Source organism: Zeus faber (assembly GCF_960531495.2).
Source record: "Zeus faber genome assembly, chromosome: 9".
In the NCBI taxonomy this organism is placed as follows: domain Eukaryota; kingdom Metazoa; phylum Chordata; class Actinopteri; order Zeiformes; family Zeidae; genus Zeus; species Zeus faber.
In genome coordinates this window covers 21,471,021-21,495,042 of record NC_137197.1, presented here as the reverse complement: position 1 = coordinate 21,495,042, position 24,022 = coordinate 21,471,021, and the positions used below count along the sequence as shown (strand labels likewise).

The following is a 24,022-nucleotide window of genomic DNA, read 5'->3' as shown; positions in this document are numbered from 1 at the left end:
GCAACCGGTCCGAGAGTAAATCAACGTTTCAAGGTGAGTTTCACGACGCAGTGTCCAGGGAAGCAGATCGAGCACGTGGAGGTCCGGTTCAGAGACGGAGGGCAGGTCCGTGGGGTCAGATCGCCAGTGGGAGTCTTGGTTCTGGTCAGACGGGAGGGAGCTGGTAGGCGTGCCGGCAGCCGCTCCACAGGGCAAACAGGGCCAGTGGATGAATTGTGAGGCGGTGTAGAGAGGAGGAAGATAGGACTGCGAGGTTTCAGCAGCGTGGAGTCTAGTCCCTCTTGGGCAACAACTCACCATCCCATAATGAAGGAACGTAAAGATGAGCTCCCAACTCCACACTGAGGTACATTTCCCCGGTTGCAGCATTAGCCCGTCCCAGGGTTCCTACATCAGCAAGTTGTTCATGATCGGCCGGTGATGTGGAACCCAAGCGCGCGGCGAATAAATTGTGCAAAATGTCAAGAAAATGAAATAACAAACATAATAAGTCAACGAAGATTCATTTTATTTTAGAGTTTTTGAAGATTTTGGTTCCATCGTAACCTACTATAGATAGTTCTAATGAAGTGCAATTATACTCAAGCCAGTTACAGTCGAGAGCAATGACAGGCACGTTCTGTGCAAATTGAACAGCATTGGAACAGCTCCTACATAGATACAGCATACATACATGCCAGAGAGAAAACATTAAATCAAATTACATCGACAATTAGGAAGACTCCTTGAAAACAATGTTAGTTCAGAGAAACAACGAAGAAACCAAATCATATCCATTGCCGTGAGGAGTCTGGGAACGGGGCAATTCAGTAAAATTCAGTCCTTAATGCACAGCAACTAACCCCCCCCCACCCAGTTCCGTTCCATTCCATCGTATTTCACACACTGAGAATCGCCACTTCAACTTAAATGTTTCGCGAACCGAATGGATGTCCGAGCTTAGCGTACAAGATGAGCGTAGAACCTTCCCCTAGCTGGGAAGAAGAACGTTAATTCAAGTGGGCGCGGCAGGGTCGGTCCTCCCCGGCTGTCTTTGTTAAGAGAGGTTTCCGGAATGGCCTTCGACGGTTAATTTTGCACTGAGCTAGACTCACTCCAACCGCTCGCACTGGAATTCGAGAAGAAAGATCACAGAGGACATTACGTAGCGATATCTACCTGGAAAAAAACAACAAAAATAACCATTGTGCTCTTACCGGTGTTCATTTTGCAATGTTTCTGATTCTTGTTTGAAGGAAAACACATTTGTCCCCCCCCCAGGGGCTACGGTGAACGTACGAGGCCAAAACCTTTGCGTCCTCGAAAATGGCTGTCCTTCGCAAAAAGGTTAAACCCTAAAAAGCACTGCAGGTTTGAGCAAAACTTGCAAAATCTTAAATGTTGATTCTCTAGAGTTGGCTATTGAACCAATTGAGTAAAGGCAAGCTGCCATGTCCTAGTAACCTGTGTGTAGCCGTGGAGCTTAGTGCGGCGGAACGGGAAGCCTCTCTGTCGCCGAAGGGAGACAAAGAAATTTGCTGTCGAGTGGGGAGAAAAGAAAAAAAAAAAAAAAAGGAAGAGACTTAACTCACCCCCTCGGGCAACAATTTACCATCCCATAATCAATCCAGCTATTGGTTAGAGATCTTAACGAATGACTGGACCCCCCCATCAAAAGTGTCGAGCAACGCCACTTCTGAAGGAAAGCAGATGCCCCGTCACAATCTGTCGCTTTCCGTTATCATACAATCAGGGGCCACACACTTCCGGATCTTTCCTGGCCAAGGTTGAATAACATGAACAAAATAACGACCTCGGTTGCCTTCAAACGGCAACCGTCGACAAAGTAAACTTACTATAACATACATATTAAATAGTGTATAGTCCATGCAATGGCGCACGGCTGGTTTGCATCAATATGGTATGTTATTTGTGTATGGGAGACGTCAGCCACAGGTGCTTTCCTGTTTGAGGTTCAGGAGAAGGAACGCTCAGGCACCAATCACCCAGATTTGAAGAGCAAGATGGCCACCTGGCCCAGGTAGAAGTAGATGAAATGCTTTGTTTCGTGGGTGACGTAGCTGCCGAAGTTCCTTCCGACGATGCAGTGCCAGGTGGGGTTGTACTTCTTGTCAAACTCCTGAAAACATCACAAGAGTTCAAAGTTTGAACACCAGCCCCCCGGTCGTACTGGAAGCGCTTGTTTAAACACAGACTGTTCCAGGAGATAACTACTGCAAAAATATTGATTTACTTCACTCCCCCCCCCCCCTTTCATTTCTTGTTACTCCAACTCCTGCAGGTACATTTTTAAAATTTGGTTTAATCTAAATCTCTTGAGGCAATTCATTCATTTAAGACTAATATTTGGAATACTTCTTATTCAAATAAGTATTTCAGCTTAGCAATATACACCGATCAGTCACAACATTAAAACCACCTGCCTAATATTGTCTAGCCCCCTTGTGCCACCAAAACAGCTCTGACCCGCAAGTCCGCAAGACCTCTGAAAGTGTTCTGTTTTATCTGGCACCAAGACGTGAGCAGCAGATCCTTTCAGTCCTGGAAGTTGCGAGGTGGGGCCCCCATGGATCAGGCTTGTTCCAGCACATCCCACAGATGCTCCATCGGATTGAGATCTGGGGAGTTCGGAGGCCAAGTCAACACCTTGAACTCTGTCATGTTCCTCAAACCATTCCTGAACATTGTTTGTGGTGTGGCAGGATGCATTATCCTGCTGAAAGAGGCCACTGTCGTCAGGGAATACCGTTGACATGAAGGGGTGTACTTGGTCTGCAACAATGTTTAGGTAGGTGGTATGTGTCAAAGTAACATCCGCATGAATGCCAGAACCCAAGGTTTCTTAGCAGAACATTGCCTCTGCCGGCTTTCCTTCTTCCCATAATGCATCCTGGGGCCATCTCTCCCCCAGGTAAACGACTCCCACACACCCAGCCATCCACATGATGTAGAAAACGTGATTCATCAGACCGGGCCATCTTCTTCCATTGCTCCATGGTCCAGTTCTGAGGCTCAGGTGCCCATTGTAGGTGCTTTCGGCGGTGGACAGGGGTCAGCACGGGCACTCTGATGGGTCTTTGGCTACACAGCCCCATACGCAGAAAGCTGTGATGCACTGTGTGTTCTGACCCCTTTCTATCATAGCCATTAAACTTTTTCAGCGATGTGTGCTACAGTAGCTCTTCTGTGGGATCGGACCAGACGGGCAAGACTTCGCTCCCCACGCTCATCAATGAGCCAATGGGCGCCCATGACCCTGTCGCCAGTTCACCGGTTGTCCTTCCTTGGACCACTTTTGGATGGGAACACCCCACAAAACCTGTAGTTTTGGAGATGCTCTGACCCAGTCGTCTAGCCATCACAATGCGGCCCCTGTCAAAGTCACTCAGATCCTTACGCTTGTCCATTTTTCCTGCTTCCAAGCACATCAACTTGAAGAACTGACCGTTCACTTGCTGCCTTATACAGTATATCTCACCCCTTGACAGGTGCCATTGTAACGAGATGAGCAATGTTTTTCACGTCACCTGTCAGTGGTTTTAATGCTGTGGCTGACCAGTGTATTTACCATATCAGCATGTTGAGTAGTAATATGTGCACATTATTTACAGTATATGCACTGTTGCTATACACTATTTGTACTTTACTGCAGCGTATTTCCACCTAACCATATTGGGGTCACTAGTTAGCATTGCTACTCTCCGTTATGTATGCTAGAGATGATGGATTGTTTTTCACTTCACCTGTGAGTGGTTTTAATGTTGTGGCTGATCGGTGTATATTTGATAGGAGCAGAGGTAGGTATACGGCAGAAACAGGATTATGGTTATGAATTAGATGACTACAAACTGTTATGACCCTTTTCTTTGGGTCAGATAGCAAGGTACGGGAGACACTGGGATAAATCTAAATAATTTCTGAAATGTATGAAGGCAAATAATAGCTTCAGCAGCAGGTTTAGGATTTGACCTAAGGTTGCCTACATTTAAAATTAGAACCATGGGACTATATTCATGACATTTAAGGCCTGATATCTGTACAACTGCAGTCAAGACAGTTGAGGACATGAAGAAACTCTGGCGAAAGTTGATATGATACTGAACCAATGATGGATTTGAAACATTTTGATTTAAAAACACAGACGTGTGATTTTTCTGCCCCGGTAGAGACAATTTCAACCACCAAAAACTGCAGGTACATAAAGGAGAACTAGATCAATTTCAATTTCAACTTCGGACACGGGAGAACAAGGATTTCTCCTCACAGCTAAGTATCAGGTGTGTTGGTTCATCTAGAATAGTAGGCTTGGGAGTTTTGAAATGCCAGAAATGTCGACTCATTTTGAAAACAGTTATATGAATAAATCTGTTCTATCAATTAAATGAATAAAACAATTTGAATAAAATCAGACCCAATGTATTCACATCACGAGACTACGTCACAACTTTTAAAAAGGACTGACTTTTTAAAGTTTACTTCAGACTCGGCCCATGCATTGGAACCATTCCGGTGCAAGCATCGGCTGATCCAACGTCGTGTTTCAGATAATTGCAGCAAATAAATACTTTTTAAATTTTCATTATTAATATACATTATTTCACAAATCCGAATTTAGGCCTCTCTCACCACTTTTACGCCCCGACTTTTTAAATCGAAAGGACCTACAGAAACCCCGGGGAAAGCTCATTTTGGGGACGGACGTCTCCGGTCCCTCCTCACCTTCTTGATGTAGGCGGCGATGTCCTTCTCTATGTTGTACTTCTCCATGGCCTGCGTGGCACAGTCCACGGCGTCCTGCTGCATGTCCTCGGACATGTCCGCGTTCTTGATCACTGCTTTCCTGTCAGTCATGGTGTCCTGCTGCGAAGGAAGATAATCTGTGCTCTGCGAACTGACACGCACGCACGCACACACACAGACACACACACACACACACACAGTCAGAATTAAAAAGGCACAACGCACATTCAAAGGCAGAATTTAATTGCTATGGCGTGATGGGCTACGGTTCCGTCGTTGCCCCCTGCACATCCTTCGGGTTCCCAAAACGTCCGGCGGACCGGGGCTTGAGCGGTGCATGGATTGGCTGTGGAACTTGACCCGGGTGGAGTTAAATTACTTCACTTCGCGATATGATTCACGCTCCCCTGCGCGGGCATTGTCTCGCGGGCGGACCCGTCGGGTCCCCCTGTGGCGTTCAAAGGCCTCGTCGGTCCGGCCGGCGCCGCGGCGGACCCCGCCGCCGCACCGCGTGCCTCCTCCGCCCGGCCTGGCCCGGGTGAAGTCAATTAACCCGCACTCGCTGTGGTGGGAACTCCAGCCACGGACTCGTATGGGAGGGAGGTGAGGGAGGGAGGGAGGGAGGGGGGGGGACGTGGCGCACTCGGTTTCCTCCGACCGAGCCGCTGCACTCACCTCCGGGTGGACCGCTGGACTTCCTCGGGGCTGACCCTCGGCTTGAAAATAAGATGGACCGGGTGGGAGGGGGTGGCACGTTCTCCGGGTTTGCTTCGGTACGAACGGCGTCGGGTGCTTCGGGTTCCCACGGCGGGCGGGCGAGCGAGCGTGCGGGCGGGCGGGCGGGCGGCGTGTTGTAGCTCCGTTCTGGACGGAGCCGCCCCCGCCCCCCTCCGCTTTCCCGCCCCGCCCCGCCCCCAGCTCCCCGCTCGCCGCTGATTGGACGAGGAGCCGCGCCGCGCCGGCCCCACGAGCGTTCTCCCCCCGCTCCCGACCGCGGCATCTTGTTTCGTCCCACAATGCACCGGGCGTCCACACTACACACCACACGGAGCCGGAGGGGGGGGGGGGGTAGAGGGAGGGGGAGAGAGATAGAAAGAGAGGGTGTGAGGTAAATGGGGGGAGAGAGACAGAGAGAAAGAGGGTGGAAGATAGAGGGGCGACAGAGGGAGGGAGGGAGAAAGAGAGGGTGGGAGGTAGAGAGAGAGAGAGAAGGGGAAAGAGGGAGGGAGGTAGAGGGGGGAGAGAGAGAGAGAGAGAGGGAGAGCCGGGTCCGAGCGACGCTCACCGCCCTCCCCCCGGGGGGGGGGGGGGGGGGTGACATCACCACCGGGGCTTGTTTGTTCCTGATATCGAACGCAGAACCTCGTGCTGCGTCTCAATAATCCACCAATGAAAATGGTTTCTGGTGCCAGAGACGCGTATTTGACGTCCACGTAGAGTCATTGTCATGCCAATGTTTCCATTTCCAAAAGCACAATCTGCACTGGTTATTCATCCAACTGGCCATGATGGTGATCCTTTGCATGTCTTTGGTATCTTAAGTGTAATGCTTATGACTGATGGCATTTAAATAACAGCACATCTGAATGAACATATGAAAGCACCTGAGAGATTTGGTCAAAACTGGCCCAAAGCATTAAAATGGGCTGCAAAGCGCTGAGACAAACAGGAACATCAAGATGTCAATGTTGTGCATACAAGTTCATGACACCCAGATAAGGCAGTGACCTCAGGCTGAAGCAAGCACCTACATTTTGGTCCAAAATGGCCAGCACAGTACAAGGCTTAACAGGCATGCAAATACTGACACATTTAATATATATTTAAAAAAACAAAACAAAACAATGCACCTTTGTTCAAAGTATTTTATTGAAAATGCTGAAGAGAAAAATTAAGATGAAGCAAAAAAGAGATACATACTACTCCCAAATGAAAGCCCAAAACCACCCAATTAGAATTTCCTCATACCAGGCATCTACGATTCCATCGTTTGATCCACATTCCTGGTCCTCTGTTTCGTTTCCTCGTAAATAAAGCCGTATCCCTCAAAAATTAAGATAGATAGGCTATTGAAAAAGTTGCTCTGGGGCTCCGTAATTAGTTCTGAATATCATTTGATTCCAGGAAAACGAATCCCGTTCCTCGCATCCATCCTTGCCTATCCCTTCCCTAATCGATCCACTCATCCAGCTCCAAGGATTGGGATCCACTGAGCCACTCCTCCAATCAAAACCTTGAAATACCAGGAAGAAAATCAGAGGCAAACTGTTAGAATAATGTCAGATTTGGGCCTAATCCAATTTTCATGAGCACGCATTACAGATATTAGCTTAGAAAATTGCCAATGGACAGCAAAAATTTCAGTTAAGCCAAACATTCAACTGATGCAAGGGATTTAATTTTAACTCCAGCACCCCAGACCAAATAAGAATTAAAAAAATGCGATAGTAAAAGTTAGCTGACTTCTTGTCATGTTGACCAAGCACATCCATAATCTGACATAGGGCCAGAGCAGCATTCACAGAAACAAAAACATGATATTGGCTTGAAAAAAAAATATATATCTCAATTTATGGAATATGAAGCATACCATAGCCTCGACCTGACTCCTCCTCACTTAGATGTCCTATCCTGACCATACAAATGAAATGTGCTCCACAATGGTTTTATTCCAAATCATTCTTTAATCCTTATCTTCAGATGTCTAAAGGAAGACACAAGGGTAAAATACAAGTTAAGCACTGGGACCCCACCCAATCCATGAGAAAAGAAACAACTCAATTGAACACTTTCAAAAACATTTGAGTGTAACGGACTACAGCTCAACACTGCACAATTTCTAACATTGCAAAAAAATTTGAGAAGACAAAAGGAAGAAAGACCCAAACTAAGGACAAAGCAGCTGCAAAGGGGAGAGGGCGGGTGGGGCGCGGGGGCGGGAAGATACACCTACATACCAAGAGCACCCACAAGGACATCAGGACATGAAATGCAAAAAAATTAAAAACCAATCGTCGACATTTGGAAGAAAACAAAAAAAAATGATAAAGGGGTAAAAACAGGAGGGTAATACAGGGTTTCTTCAAAGGGCCAAACATTGGTGATGGAAAGATTTTTTTTTTTTTTAGGAACGGGAGCGAGAGCGGCTGTGGCGGGGCGAGTAGCGGGGCGATCCTCTGCCTCGGGTGCGGGAGTTGCTGCGGCTGCGACTGGCGCTGCGGCTGCGGCTCCGGCTCCTGCTGCCGCGGCTCCGGGAATGCGATCTTCCGTAACTCGGGCTGCGGGGGCCGTCTACTTTCACATTAATGTACGCGGTCTCTCCCTGGTAGACACAAGAGAACTGGACGTTGAAAAGACAACCCCCTCTGTCCTCCCACCACCCCCACGTCGGCGACAGCCAAAAAACGCCCGACGCCGGGCAACACTCACCTGCCACGTACATACTCACCTCGCGACAGGGAACAACAACAACATGATCCACAACAACGACTCAAACCAGAACACATACCTCGTGCGAGCGGAATTTGGTGTTGTCCAGCTTTCTAACAGCGTAGTTCATGTCTTCCTTGCGTACAAATTCTACGACTCCGGTTCCATCTCTGAAAACGTCCGCGTAGCACACGTCGCCGGCCTCGCGCATGTGGTCCTTCAGGTCCTGCCAGCTGCCGCTTTGGGGGAGCCCTGCGAACAAAGGAAGGTATGCGACGGTGTACGTTACCACCAGATCGACTGTAAATAAAAATAAACTCTGGCAAGTTTAAAGCGAGAGCAAAGCATGAAAAATATCGGATTCCGCACAAGGGTTACCACAGGGTGACCTATGTTTATACATGTACACAGATTTAATTTACATGCAGTGTTTGTCCATCTCCACTGCTCATCTCAATTCCCCTGGAGATGAACAACTTGTTATCTTATTTGCCGGTATTATGCATGATGTGTTAACAATTTAAAAAAGGCTGAAGGAGGCCGGAAGGTAGATTTGTAGCCAAATTATCAAAATAACACTTGTGATATGTTTATCCTCATTTTTTGGTCATTGGAAGAGAACCTTGGTGAGCCCCATCAGAATTATTTAAATTGATCCACTATTGAGAATAACATTAGTTTGGAACCTTGCACCAGCGGAATTGTATTTGTCCCGAAAAGCATGGCCATGAACTTCAGCCGCCCATTGGAAATCAAAGCCACCTGCATGCCGAGAATACTCAAATACCCGTCTGGTTTCGAGTGACCGGGATTCCATAGACGCCGGCGTGCGGTCCACCATAAGCATATATACCTGAAACGATGACCCTGTACTCAGAGCGCCTGGATGGGGGCCCGTATCGCCCCCTCGGAGCGCCGATCCCACCGCCGAAGCCTCCCCTCCCAGAACCCCTGCCGCTCCGGGGGAACTCCACCCGCAGTCTGTAGCCGTCATAGTCGTATCCATCGCGTCCGTACACTGCGTCGTCTGCGTCCCTGGTAATCAAGAGCCAAAATGTCAAAAGCATGAACGCAGAGGGTATAAAGTGTGCTTGGAATGGGCGGTACATTCTGCAGGGGGTCCTCCATGTTGGCAGTGATGGCATTGATGTCTGATCGGCGCTGCACCTTCAACAATAAGATAGGTCACATGCAGTCATAGGAGCGTGGTGCAGTGGACGTTAAAAGTTAAACTCTCAGGGCTGTGCAAAACATTCTAAGAAGAAAAAAAACCAATCAGAAAACAGTTAAAATCAAGCAAACAATTATCAACCATACAATTATCAACCATCTAAAGATATCTGCATGTACATTTAAATGTGATCTCTAATGGAAATGCAAAATATGTGCCATTAAAATCTAGCCACAAAAAACGAAAATGAAATTAAAATATACCCATTATCATATATCACATATGCATGCATGTTACGTTTGCATGCATTGAAAACATTTGGAATCTATTCAAGTAGTGTTATAATTTACGGATTGCAACGTGGTTCAACGTGCAGCAGCTCTGCAGACAGGCGGGTAAATGCAAAAATCACAACCGCCTCAATTCATTCCCAGACCAATAACAAAGCGTGGGGTTTACCGCGTGCAGGGAAACCACTCGTAGCCCGAATAATTGAGTGCGTTTTCGTGCACGACCGTCACGCCGCGGGCAGTGTAATTTAACGCACAACTCGTTAAAAGCATGCTGCTACCAGGGACCGCGGGCTCCACCCGGTCCAGGGCGCAGGTCCGGGCCCTGAGGCCGCGGAACATGGCTTTCTCCGGCCTAGCCGACACACCGCCGCCCGTTATCTGCTAGCAAGGTACCTGGGGTCCTCGAACTCTATGAAGGCGAACGGCGGGCCCCCTCTCCGGTTCTTCAGGTCGATGTCCCGTATCGCCCCGTACTTGTAGAACACGTCCTCCACGTCCTTGGTGCGGATATCGGGCGGGAGATTCCCGACGTAGATGCGGCAGTCGTTGTTCCCAGCGGGGCCTCGCACGACGCCTCCGGACATCGTGAGCTACAAGCTAACTGGAGCTAACGCGGGCTAACTGGAGCTAACGCGGGCTAACTGGCGCTAACGCGGGCTAACTGGCGCTAACGCGGGCTAACTGGCTCTCACGCACGCTACCTGGAGCTAAAGCAGGCTAACCAACGCTAAGGGTGACTTGTTCCGCACGGTCGCTAATGGGTTGCGGTGACGTTCTCCGAGTAACCCCGCGGGTGTAGGCAGATTAGAGGGACCCAGCACGGACCCACAGCCAGCACGTTGTACTTCCCCCCCTCGGTCGCAGCTTGACTGTGGCAGCCACTTCCAGACGGCGCTCTTATTCCCTCTGCTTTTCTTCACGACCGCGCTTCTTCGCTCCGGAAACGCGCGCAGCGACGGTTGAAATATCCGCCGCTTCCGCCGAACAAAGTAGTCCGCTAATTGGTCAGATGCCTACAACGAAGTGATTATATTGATTGTATTGAAATCAAACTAATACATATAATAATAATACTAAAATACAAAAACAATACAATAATAACAACACCAATAATAATAATAATAATAATAGTAATGATAACAGTAATAATAAATAATAATAACATTTTATTAATATTATTATTATTTATTTTTATTATTATTATTATTAATATGATTCTTCTTCTTCTTCTTCTTCTTCTTCTTCTTCTTCTTCTTCTTCTTCTTCTTCTTCTTCTTATTATTATTATTATTATTATTATTATTATTATTAACAACAATAGTAAAAGTAATAATAATAATAATAATAATAATAATAATAATAATAATAATAAATAAAATAATACAAATATTAATAACACCAATAATAATAATAGTACTATTATCAGGGATGATAATAATAATAATAATAATAATAATAATAATAATAGTAATAATAATAATAATAATGATAATAATAATAATAATAATAATAATAATAATAATAATAATAATAATAATAATAAAATATGAAATAACAACAAAAACAAAAACAACAATAATATTAACTCTGACTTGTTATTTCCATGGAACACAGTGTCCCAGTGCACTGTGTATTAAACCTTAATTTAACATATATATATATATAACATGTGTTAAGTTTTGTGTTAACTTCTTTATATATATTTATGATATCAAAATTAAACATATCACGCAGACTACAAGTTACAGGATGAATCCAAAAGAGTTTTTGACTGGGTGTCTGTTCTCCTGCCCGAGTTGTCTTAATCATAATCGTTAGATTAAACGGATAATTCTCATCTGTGTTATCTTTGATGGTTTCTGAGGTGTCTTGGAATGTGTGGCTTCCCAAGACAGTACCCATTGTATAAGATAATTATTAACAGACCGTGCCATGGGTCTCGAGAGAGAGAGAGAGCCCATTGTCAGGGGTCCTGGTGATAAGGGAGGTGAAATGTGAATGGTGACCTATGTAGGGGAATTAGATGGTCAACGTTGTCTCTGGACAAGCATAAAAGAACCCGCCCGAGTTTCATCTGACCGAGAATCCATCCGGCTCGGTTCTCTCCTCGACGTCCACGGCAAGTCTGGTCTGATGCTATTCTTTTGTAATAAACCTATTATTTTACTCAAGTCAGCGTCAGCGGTCACTCCTTCTTCATCAACACATCAAATTCATCAAGAATCTACATTTCTTTGAATAAAAGTTAAGTGTCATAAAGAGTATATGAGTCACCAGTTTATAATAATAAAATTGAAGACGTGAAATGTGTTCATGTGCCACAGACTCTCTCATCTGATTAACTGTAGCTGTGCTGACACTGACTGCAGATCTTAATACTGAAATTGTGAAGTTATATATACTTGTTTTACACAATATTGATACATACAGTAAATTTGTTGACACATTGTAGCTGAATACTCTTTATTGTCTTGATATATGTATTTATATAGAACACTTTCATTCGGTACACAGTAAATATTACCATTGTTATTTATAATGAAAATATTTTCACAACCTAATCAACAGAAACTAAAGCCCTGGCTGTTTGTCAAATAAAAGCATAAAGAAACATCTACATTTCAGGTGCATCCACACAATGCAAAGTCAGTTCACTACACAAATAAAGAATCTTAAAAATGTCTTACATCCAAATAAGATGACTTGCTTAATTGCACTATCAGTTATCAGTATTTTGATAGCACGGTGATCCAAACGAACGTACTTGTTTTTCAGACAGAGTTTAAACTTTAGTCCATAAAACCGTAGCATGCAGTAATGTTCCTGTCTTAAAAGCATGCAGCCATTTTCCACATACACTAAATCAATTACCGAGGCTCGTCCTGATTGTCCTTGGATCTCAAGACAATAAAAAAACAATGTGAATGCCTGTTTCCTCTATTAACTCTGAGGTGGATGAACATTAAAAACAACTCAAGTACCGAAACAATAATTCTTCTTTGTTAATTTTGGTAAAGGTAATGGCAACAGGGCAGCAGGATTCTTGCAGGTGAAGCTCCGATGTTCAGTATGCATGAGTGGAACCGTAGACATGCTCGCCATTGTCTGTGCGGTTCTCGCCGCCTGTATACTTCCCCTGGCACGCCAAGCCGTTCACCTGAGGGCGGAGAAGACAAGGACTAAGCAAATAAATGGCCTGAAAAAAATAAATAATAATAATGCAATATTGTCAAGGTCGCATCACAGGATTTCCTTCGAACGTGCCTCGGCCCTCTTGATGAACTGCTCCGTCGCAGCTTTCTGGTTCTCCTTGTGTCCCCTCCAGGTTCGGAGGGCGGAGGCCTGCAGCGCTCGGCCGTAGGAGAAGGTCAGAACCCAGGGCTTGATCAGGGGGCAGTTATTGATGGCGTTCAGGTGCACAGAGGCCTCCTCCTCGCTTTGACCGCCCGACAGAAATGCCACTCCTGCGAGGACAAAACAATTATTAGCGCCCTTAACAATTTTCCTTGTGATTCTTGAATGGAGCGTGATTTTCTGCGTGTGAGTTTCTTGTCTCTGAATCCCGCTTCACACCGATAGCGCAAACGGCAAGAACAAACCGGAATCTCCATTCATTTCTATAGAAAGTCGGATCTTGCACGTGCTGAGATGCTGCGGGATGATGTGCCAGATGTGTCAAATTTTCAAAATAATGACGTGACGGGCGACAGTGGCGCAGGAGGTAGAGCGGGTTGTCCAGTAATCAGAGGGTTCCTGGATCCCCCGTTCCTCCTGGCAGCATGTCGAAGAGCAAGACACTGTACCCTAAAGTACGTCGACATATGAATGTTTGGGTGAATGTGAGGCATGTATCGTGAAACGCTTTGAGTGGTCGCAAGACTGGAAAAGCGCTATATAAAATGCAGTCCATTCACCAACCAACGTTCGTGGTAGATGTCGCCATGTTCACTATCAATCACTCATCAGATGCAGTCCGCACACAATTTCGCATTCGATGTGGAGCAGGCTTTAAAAACCAACCGCTCCACAGAGTTTACCTGTGACCGCGGGAGGAACAGTGCGGCGCAGGGCAGTGACAGTCGCCATGGCCACCTCCTCAGCGCTGTATTTGGTGGAGCAACTATGTCCCGGAGTGACCATGTTGGGTTTGAGCAGAGTGCCCTCCAGGAACACGTGGTGGTCGGACATGGCCTTGTAGACGGCAGCAAGAACCTAGACGCCACAGAACGGTGGGGACGATGGGATGGAGAACGTGTTCCTCTACCCGCTCTACGCTTTGAGAGATATCAAACAGCGCTGTGTTTTGGGGCATGAGGCGACACTAACACAGACACACACACACACGTACACACACACACACACACGGGAATGTGCACCTACCTTCTCTGTGACATACTGGCAACGCCTCAGATCATGATCCCCGTCGGGCAAAATCTCCGGCTCTATGACGGGAACTATTCCATGCTGAAGGGCAGACAAAAGAAAGGGTCCAGTCATGGCCTGCTAATCTGTAAATACGCTTAAACACATAAGGAGCACTGGGTCCGAACCTGCTGGCAGATGCTCGAGTATCGCGCCAGAACATTTGCATTCTCGGTTATTGCCAACTTAGAAGGATTGCTGCTGTCGCTCATCTTCAGCACACAGCGCCACTTCGCAAAGACGGCCCCGTCTTTTTTATACTGGGCACAGCGGTCAGACAGGCCATCCAAACCTGCCGAAAGAGGTCAAGGGAATATATAATTAAAGCATCTTGTTCCATGCATTGCTGGGGATAATATCATCAGTTGACACAAACGTGTTTCCCTCACCCTGAGTGGTGGTCTCTCCGCAGGTTCCCGCCAGGGGAACGACGCCCTTGTCAACCTGAGAAATAAAGAGTAGATCGTCAAAGCTGTGCTGGGTTTTTTCATCATTACTGGTGACAATTTGTTCGTACAAAGGTCAATCTTGGACTTTTGGAGATCACTTTGGCATTACTGGGTCCCACCTTGACGCCCACCAGGATGCCCCTGTCCTTGATCATTTTGACGAAAGGAACGCCGCTGTCCGAGTGCTGGTACAGCGTCTCGTGAAAGAAGATGACTCCGCCGATGCAGCCGTTGATGCGATCGTCGGCGCTGAACAGAATCTGCCGGTACTGTCGGCGGTTCTCCTCCGTGTTCTCCACCCCGACTTGGGCCAGGCGCTTCGCCATGCTGCCTGTTCAGAATGAGACACTGCATGTGAGGTGCATCCCAGGGGCTCGTTTCAAAAGGAATGCAGTTGTCGAGACTCGTCTAGTCTGGATATAGCAAATTCAAATTTCCCATAATGAGCGTATTTGTTCTATTATAATTTTTATTTTGTGCCAATTGATGCCCAGAGCCCTTTACAGACCCACAGACTCGTCGGCCGCCAGGATGCCCTTCCCTGGACACACGATGCGGAGAGCCGTCTCATGGAGTTCCTTCTTCTGTGCCGCAGATAGTGTAGTGAACTGGTGCGTCATTCTGGGAGATGGTCTTCCCACCGCGGGGTGAGTCACTGGAAACATGACGTATTGTGATATTATTGTTACTCCATTGTTTGCATTTAAAAAATAATTCCTTTTCTGGCGTGACACAAAAGAACGACTGATCGAAACGGTGGCATTTGAAGCATTTGACAGAATTTTCTATCAGTGTCTTTCGGAGCTGGTGAAGTTGGTTCCTGGTGCTGCCGTCGACAGTGACGATGGAGAGGTTCTCTGCATGTCGTCAGATAGGGTTACGCCGCGTGCCGGCACTGCTGACCTATCCACTTGTAGAGATTCTGTCCTAAAAACATGGGCTGGCCACAAGCTCATTAAATGGTCCCGTGCAGGTCTTTGAGTGGACAATACAACTGTTAACACCCCACGCTGCTGTTCACATAAACCACAGCAAAAGCATTGCTTATATTGAGAGGCTGTCGTGGAAATGAATGAAACACGCACACTTAAGAGTCGTTGAAGTATGTTGATTACTCAATTCAATGTTCCTTTCCATACAGAAGGACAATAGAAGAAATAATAATTGTTTAACTTGTACGCAGAGAAATGCACTTCATTGCCTCAGTACGTGTACTCTGTGCAACAACTTTTAGTTGAATCTAATCTTATTTAATCTAATCATTATAAATAGGCTGAAGTTGAAAGAGATAAACTTATTTTAAATCTATAATTATGACATTGATATATAGATATAGACATTTGAATCTGTGTTATCTTCGCTGATTTCTTTTAAAGTAACTACTATAGATAAACTTTCCAAAATATATAAAATAATCTAAATATATTGTAAAGTCTCTTTAGTTCATTGCTAATGATCTATCATTGTCCCTGAGTTCTGTCCCTTGCAAATATATTCATAATAATTTGCTATAGTGTTACTTAGGTAGACGGAGGTATTGATGACCAACTTTTAGTCAACTGCTACATTAAACAACAACACGACATGATCCATCCAGATCATAGTCAGCCATCAATAGTGTTATATTGGTTTAAAAAAAAGGGTTCCCGCAGAGAGAAAAAAGAGTGGTGAATCTTACCAGGCAGAGTGTGGAGCTGAGTCTCTGGTGTCCCCTGATGTGATGAGCTCTGAGGCTGCAGCCCTAGTTTGTACCCTGCTCACAAGCCGACACCCCTGGGCGGGCCCACACGCCCACATCTGAGGAACAAACCAGGATATAATATGGGATTGAATGATGAATCTGATGAATCGTTTAGTTTTGGATGTACAGTACATATATATAAAACCTAATGTTTAACAATTGAGCAATTTGCTCTTGAGGCAGGAATCTGTCAATTCTCACAGGTTACGTAGATAAAGCCAGTTTGTGCCTTAAACCATGTGGACGGGACAAATGAACCCATCTATAATGTCTGGTCCAATAACATTTTGTATTGACGATAATTTATTACAATATTAGCAACTTTATTTGCAATCTTTTGCACGTTTAGGTTTTATGATCATAAATATCCTGTTCTATTTCAGCCTTGGGCCCCTAAAGCAACCTCATTTTAGCTTTAACCATACCCCTCGGTGTGCTATTTTTATTTTAATTAGTTCATACATTCCCTGGGTGAAGTTTTAATTCTCCTGATGATTTGGTCCTCACACTGGAAATCCACAGGAGGATTCAATCCTCAGAGCAATTCATGCACTCAGTGGCATCCCATCTGCTATAATCAGTAAAGAATGTGATGGACGGTTCAGAAATAGAAATATCTTTTGGGGTTATCGGTCAATGTAAATGACCCTGGGAATATGGCCCAAAATTTGAGCTAAATGGGTTAAATCATTAAATCATTTCAAGTGGTTAAATATATTACGTTCCTCAAGCATTATTCAAACAAAATAGATGCAATTCTTCATGAGGGTGTTTTTTTATTGAAAATATTAATCCAAATATGTAGAAATCTGAATCCATAATAGTGAATTGATAAAACAGTATATCTCTTGACACGACTCGTCTTTGACCCAAAGAGGATACAGTACATTTGTCATATTCTTTAGGAGTCATAATTCACTACAGATGCTCATACCCATTGTTCTAAATGTCCCTACTGCACAATCCGTGACATAAACACTTGATGAGTTTTGGTGCGCAATTCCATTATTTGCTCGAACTCAGTGGAATAGCTTGCGGACATTTCCAAGGACTCCTTCGTTCACTACAGTGGGTCAGTGTGTCTGCGGAGGCGAATGTGGGGCACTGGACTGAGCCGCCACTGGAGCCACAACAGGGACGGGGTGGACCTGTCTAAGACAAGGGCCTGAAGGGGAATCCGAAGTCCGGAGGATCCTACGCATTCCCATTCAAGAGACACACTTTTAAATAGAGACAGCAACACCAATTATATGCAACGGTCTCCGCTGGGGGCAGGAGTTTAATTTAACCCCGTTGCCTAATTAAAAACACTTAATGGACGATACTTTATCCAGTCCTCAATGTTCCGTCCTATTAAGGTCGTCCTCAATGGACTTGCGTGCGCGCCACTCCAAGTAGGTCATCCCCGCATGTAGGTAGTGGAGTCGCCCAGAAGGTGTGAAGGTGTAGAATACATGCAGAGACAGACAGACAGACAGACAGACAGACAGACAGACAGACAGACAGACAGACAGACAGACAGACAGACAGGCAGACAGGCAGACAGGCAGACAGGCAGACAGGCAGACAGGCAGACAGGCAGGCAGGCAGGCAGGCAGGCAGGCAGGCAGGCAGGCAGGCAGGCAGGCAGAGTAAAAAATAGACAAAAAAATCAAGATATCTCAAATATAAAGCATCATCTTTATTGGCAGAGGAGAGGACTCAGTTCGGGCATCTTGTAAGGATGGATGCAATCCAGTTGGATGTGCCCCCTGTACGCCTCCCATTGAAGGTGTCCAGGGGGCACATCCAACTGGGAGGAGACCCCGACGTGGACCCAGATCACGCTGGAGAGATTATATCTATCAGCTGGCCTGGGAACGCCCAGGGATCCCCCAGAAAAGGCTGGAGGAAGTTGCTGGGGAAAGGGCCGTCTGGGCTGCTATGTTGGCCCCGTTGCCACCGCAACCCTGACCAGATTAAGCAAGTTAGAAAATGGATGGATGGATCTTTAATTGCATAGATAGTTAAGAATTTATTACTGCACATTTTCAAAACAACCATCAATCCCCTCTGACAGTAACCTTGGTTACAGCGCTCCAATGTAAATCAAGGAATATCCATCTCCATGGCAACTCGTCCACAGTCAGTTTGAGGCGGGAAAACAATAGCCTCACGCCTCACACATCGGCACCGGAGCACGGTCCGGGTCCACGGCGGCCGGCGTAGGGGACGGGTCTGTCGGGGTGGTGGGGGAATGCAGGATTTTATCACAGTCAAAGTTGTGGAAGTAATCCAGCGAGAGGCCCCTCCTCGCCCGGGCCGCCCGCTCCGGATGGTTCCCCAGTTCAAGGATGATCCCGACGGGCGTCTTCTGAAGCATCTGAGGGTCGAAGGACGTGCCGCGAAAGAAGGCTTGACTTTGGAAGCGGTCAAGGTTACGAAGGCGATTTGCCGCATCTTTACACAGGAGCTGAGGACAGGAGGCAAGTTGAGAGAATTTATAAAACGCGTATTTCCACCAGATCGGCGTTTCTACATCGGACGGGGTCACTGTGGATGCCGACCTCAGTGAGCAGGATGATGAGCGCAGGGCTGAAGGTTTCGGGAACGTTGTAGTGGAATTCCCTGACCTGCTTCAGCATGGAAAAGTGGTCCGGCTCCGGAGGGACGGGAAACTTAGGACGCAGGAAAGACACAATTCGCAACTCACAAAAACGTGCACCGTGGGTCCGTCACACTGACCAACAAGGTACTCGTTAATTCACGTGCAGGGCAGTGTGAGGTGACTCTACCTGTCCAGACACCAAGGAGAACAACATGACGCCCAGAGACCACCAATCAGCCGCATGGTTGTAGGGACCCCCGCTCAAGACCTCAGGAGCTGCTCGGATAAAACACCACACAGATTTGGACTTTATTGGGATCAATTCGCTCAATTTTGCGGAAATCGATTCCTCAAACCAACTCAAGCGTGACATTTCGTTTTGCATGCATTGCACTGAATCTCCTCACCCATGTACTGGATCGTCCCACATATGGTAAATGCTTTCCCTCCACGCCGGAGACGGCGCGAGAGGCCAAAATCCGCCAAGCGAAGATGACCTTCATTTAATCAGGATAGTGTGTTACCACAAGTGGGACATTGTTTCACAATATACTTCAGATTGCAGCGCATGTCTGCTTTGGATATTGAATTGATGAAGGGCTCTGCAGTCACTGCCTTAATAAGTGTTATTAATAATGATGACTGAAAGTGTCACAGCTTAAAATGTCATTTTTATCGATGGTGCTCTGGAATATAGTATATACAGGGCTGGCCCGTGGAATTCGAAGGCCCTTAGCAGGAGGGGGGGAGGGGCTGAGAAAGTGTCCCCGTTATGCACGTTTTGTCTTTTTTGTTTTGGTTTGTTCAATAAGGACATCCAAACACGTCTAAACTATAAACAGACAAATAAAACAAAACTTCATTTGTTTTATTTGGAGGAACAGGGATGCGCAGCGGAACGGAGATCGCGATCGAGGCCCATACACCTATCAATGATTTGGATGCGCAGCGGATCACCCACCCCCTCCCGAGCAGTTGTGGCCCTAAACAACCGCATGGGGTGTGCGTACCAGCGGCCGGCCCTGTATATACAGTATAGATATGGAAGGCATAGAATATATTTATGCATTACCGTGGTCACTCAGGAGGATGTTCTCCATCTGAAAAGAAAAACACAACAACGACAAGAACGTCAGGGTATATTTATGATATACATTAACACGTTGGATATCAGAGGAAATATGGTCCACGCTTTGAGCAATTTTTTCCTACCTTCACATCCCTGTGCATGATTCCTAAGTTATGCAGGAATCCTAAAGAGAGCATATAAGTGAGACATTAACATCGGGTCACTAAGAAATAACCGCACTAGTTTGGCAGATGCCCCGTGTGGCTGCGAGCGGCGCTGCAGGCTGATTCTTCCGACGTTTCGCCGACCTACAGCAAAGTGTGCGCTCGCCAGGTATTTAAATGTCACGTCATGCATGCACTAATCTCTGCATCCCTGAAGGGGGGGGTCACAAACCCAGCGCGCCGCCCAGCTCTGCAGCAAAGACCCGAACCTCCTCTTCTTCGAAGTGCCCGTTGAGCGACCAGTATGTGTACAGGTCCCCAGCACAGCAGAAGTCATACACTGGGGCAGAGAAAGACAACGGAGGCGGCGGTGATTATACGGTTTAAAAACAAACAGAATGAAAAAAATAATAATAGTAATAAAAAAATCAGGGGACCAAAGAGAAGGAGAAGAGAGACGACAAAATGATGCATTCACCACAATGCTGCAATTGGGGAAAACAAGTGATAAGTCGCTCCGAGGTGAGCGATGAAGTTAGTTCAGGCTCGACGTCTCGTTCAATCTGCTTCTTCCCTGTTCGGGTTTGTGGAAGGTGAAATAGATTAGACCTCAGTATCTATAACTGAGATATCTCAAGGGTGTGACATGAGGCAGCTTTTTTCAACCGCCGTTGAAAAAAAAAAACAGGGAAATGGCGGAACGCAACTCTTGTGTTGCGAGATCAAAACAGACAAGGCCGCACTCGTTCCTCAGTTGCCGACCGGAACGGCGGCTCCAGAAGAACAAGGTTCACCCCGAAAGTAACCACACTAACCGCGGTGATGAAAGGCTCGGCTCTTTTTTAGGGATCCGGTTTCCGGACGAGTCACTCGGTGAAGAAGAGCCCCTGAGCGATGAACGAGTCAGAGGAGTCGGTTTGGCCCTGAGCTTTGAACTGAAATCTCACGCAGGAGCCCTTTAATTCTGCCAAAAAATATATTGTGGTGGAGTACAAAGATTAAATCACTCACATTCAATTTGAATCATGCCAAATGTAATCCTCAGTGATTTTTTTTTGGTTTGCGAGTTCAAGATTCGCTCTTTTCACCGGAGTGACTCCAGACGATAGTCTTTAAAAAGATTTGTTTGCGACGAATGAATAGTTTGCGAGTCTTGCATCACCACTATAAGTAGGTCATCATGGGAAGCACAGTCCTACACGTTTCTGACGTTTTTAGTGGTTAACGGCACGGTGGTATAGTGCCGTGGGCTTCTTTCATTGTAAAACAAAACAAAACAAAAAAAAGTGTGGCGTGGAAGAGAAGGGGTTGGGGAAACACTGGCTTTAGGACACAGAAAACCCCAAATCCTTACTGTGTATCACCAATATGACATAACAGCGTGGGAGTGCGATAGGCTGGTTCCAAAAGGAAAACACGGGCAGGGAAGGGAAACAGCCGCGGCAGGGATGGAAGCACTACCCTGTGGTCTCACTAGATGGCATGGTACGGTGTCCGACACAATCTGGTGAGACGAGGGGCGGTGGGTCAGCGAGCGGAAGGGTTGAGATCCAGAAGCGGCCTAACTGCCGCGGGTCAGGGAGGAGGAGGACGAGGAGGAGGAGGAGGACAAGGCACTCTCAAGGGCATGCCGTCCGTCGTTCATCCACTCACTAATGAAGAGGTGGCGCTGGGTCTGCCAGCAGTCCTGCAGATTGTGGATGAATGGGTGTGTGAGCCGCCGCTGAAAGGCAACCAGCAACACACAGAATATCAGCGAATACAAGCGCGTCCGGAGGCGGCGGAGAGCGAACGGGGGCCTCTAGTGGATCGGGACTCATCGCCGTGTTCCACTCTCCTTGTGGCCGTGGGGGGCCGCCCATTGTTCCGACGGCCCGTTACAGCGAAACCCCAGCAGTCTGGGAGATGTTGGGTTGGAGATGGTTAGGGTGAGGGTGTCGTCCACGTCCAATGGGACATGTCAAATGGGATGTTTTTCCAGACGATTGGGGTTTCGGAATAACCGGCCGTAGGAACAAGGGCGCGGCACCGTGATCTAGCTGACGCGCTGCGTAGGAGCCGTCGGACGTATGACAAGTGGGAGAGATTTGATTGGACGGAAATATGATGTTGATGTACCTGGATGATGACTTCCTCCTTCGACTGCTGCAGAATGCCGCGCTTCACAATCTCTGATTTTGGGAGGACCTACAGTACGCGCAACATAGATTATTATGTGTGTTTCTATTTTAAAGGCCTGTTACTTAAAGAATGCCGCAGGAATTCACCTTAATAGCGTAGATCTTCTCATTTACTTTGTCCTTCACTTTCAAGATTGGTCCAAAGGAACCTTTGGCTACAAAGCCCAGGATCTTCAGCATCAGACAATAAAAAAAATCCAAAAGGTTCTTTTCACATATGAGAATGTAAAAATAGAAAAAAATAATATACAAGTATCTATCATATCCAGTTGTGGTACCTGGAAGTGGTCCGGTCCAGGGAATTTGCGGCGTGGAAATTCGGGCAGGAAGTCAGAGATGCAGCATGTCCGCTCCTTCACCGCTTCACCAGGACGCTCGGGTGGAGGAGGAAGGTTCCCGGAAAGGTCGGGTTCCAGGGGTCGTCCTCGTCTCTGGGCCGCAGAGGTCCTGATGTGGGAGAAGAGGCCATGACAGCGCCTGCCTTCCTCAATCTCCACTTCTCTCTAAATTTAGAAGAAAATAATACAAAAACAATTTCAATTAACACGGGACTCTAAAAGATGGACATCCTGCATGCTAATCCAAAGTATATATCAAAATCTAAAAATCTATATAAAAAACTATAAACATAAATGAAACAAAATCAGTTAAGTTCTTGATATATTGTTGTATCTCAATATCTATCATATCTATCAAATAATAATAATTAAAAAAAAAATGTTTTTGCATTATTATTATTCTGTGGATTGAGTGTGTAATTGTATTAATTGTAACCTGCCATGGTTACAATTTGGCCAATACATGATACGGCAACATTTATATTTAATATTGCACATAATGGTCCCATATAAATAAACACATATATAAATCAATGAATAAAAAATAGAAAAAAAAAGAATAAAGTCAATAGACGATAATAATTAGGAAAACTATAACATCATAAAAATAACATCAAAAACATGATAACATCACATAATAATAAAAAAAGTTAAGTTTGTTGCATAAAACAAATGCTTATTAGACAACAATATAATAATAATAATAATAATAATTATTATTATTATTATTAATCATAATAATAATAATAATAAATAATAAATCTTAACAACAATAAGTCTATTGTTGCATAGAGCAAAGCAAGTCATTTTCTGTGAGTTCAGACAATTTAATGGTAATTTATCCTTTAAATCCATGTTTGTTCCAACTTGCCATGCATCTCTGCTATGAAACAACAGCTATGATCATTTGCATTTTAAAACATTTCAGCAACAGAATATGAAAGGGGAGAAAAGATAATAAAAGAAACATGCAGATGCTGCTCTCACCTTGCTGCTTCCGATGCTGCTGCCCATCACCTCATCACATTATTCTTATCACATCTTTCTGGACAAACTATTCCCTAAAACCAAGGAGACACGCTGCTCCGCTTTGGGTTCCAGGCTCATGTGCAAGCTGCATTCCGCTCCAGTTCACTCTGTCACATTAAGCATCGATCACAGTGGCTTTCCATTCCCACAACCACCTCCCCCAGGGATATAAAAAAACAACAGAGCCATCCATGCCTCATCACAGCGTACACATTTTTTCTAAATTCTTGCATTCTTGTTTGTTTAGTAAGTAAAAAAAATAATAATTATACTAACCCTAACCCAATTATGAGGGAAAAAAAAAAAAAGGCATTAAAAACAAACATAAAAAGCTTTACCTCTGTTTAAAAATGCAGAGAAAAAAACATAATGAATATTTTATTAAACAAATATTTTCCTATTATCTTATT

General features: G+C 45.7%; 4 protein-coding genes across 4 annotated transcripts; all 4 read right to left on the bottom strand.

The window, feature by feature from the left end:
* Positions 1-486: 486 nt before the first annotated feature.
* On the bottom strand, positions 487-5,559 carry dynll2a (dynein, light chain, LC8-type 2a). Its single transcript, XM_080007014.1, has 3 exons — positions 5,416-5,559; positions 4,720-4,891; positions 487-2,119 (listed from the first exon to the last, which is right to left on the bottom strand). The coding sequence occupies exons 2-3, from the start codon at positions 4,849-4,851 to the stop codon at positions 1,982-1,984; spliced, it is 270 nt and encodes an 89-aa protein (XP_079863140.1). The 5' UTR covers positions 4,852-4,891; positions 5,416-5,559; the 3' UTR covers positions 487-1,981.
* A 1,031-nt stretch (positions 5,560-6,590) lies between these two features.
* srsf1a (serine and arginine rich splicing factor 1a) lies at positions 6,591-10,543 on the bottom strand. Its single transcript, XM_080007246.1, has 4 exons — positions 10,027-10,543; positions 9,023-9,204; positions 8,249-8,421; positions 6,591-8,062 (listed from the first exon to the last, which is right to left on the bottom strand). The coding sequence occupies exons 1-4, from the start codon at positions 10,215-10,217 to the stop codon at positions 7,865-7,867; spliced, it is 744 nt and encodes a 247-aa protein (XP_079863372.1). The 5' UTR covers positions 10,218-10,543; the 3' UTR covers positions 6,591-7,864.
* A 2,154-nt stretch (positions 10,544-12,697) lies between these two features.
* Positions 12,698-15,124, bottom strand: aldoca (aldolase C, fructose-bisphosphate, a; the record flags this gene model as incomplete). Its single annotated transcript, XM_080006699.1, has 8 exons — positions 12,698-12,790; positions 12,898-13,097; positions 13,671-13,845; positions 14,014-14,097; positions 14,184-14,347; positions 14,445-14,499; positions 14,624-14,831; positions 15,009-15,124. The coding sequence occupies 8 exons, from the start codon at positions 15,122-15,124 to the stop codon at positions 12,698-12,700; spliced, it is 1,095 nt and encodes a 364-aa protein (XP_079862825.1).
* A 3,273-nt stretch (positions 15,125-18,397) lies between these two features.
* Positions 18,398-23,597, bottom strand: LOC307234833 (ribosomal protein S6 kinase-related protein-like; the record flags this gene model as incomplete). Its single annotated transcript, XM_080006696.1, has 12 exons — positions 18,398-18,697; positions 18,792-18,902; positions 19,020-19,108; positions 19,240-19,329; positions 19,905-19,932; positions 20,045-20,085; positions 20,298-20,405; positions 21,719-21,788; positions 22,184-22,252; positions 22,333-22,416; positions 22,524-22,748; positions 23,571-23,597. The coding sequence occupies 12 exons, from the start codon at positions 23,595-23,597 to the stop codon at positions 18,398-18,400; spliced, it is 1,242 nt and encodes a 413-aa protein (XP_079862822.1).
* Between the last annotated feature and the right edge of the window lie 425 nt (positions 23,598-24,022).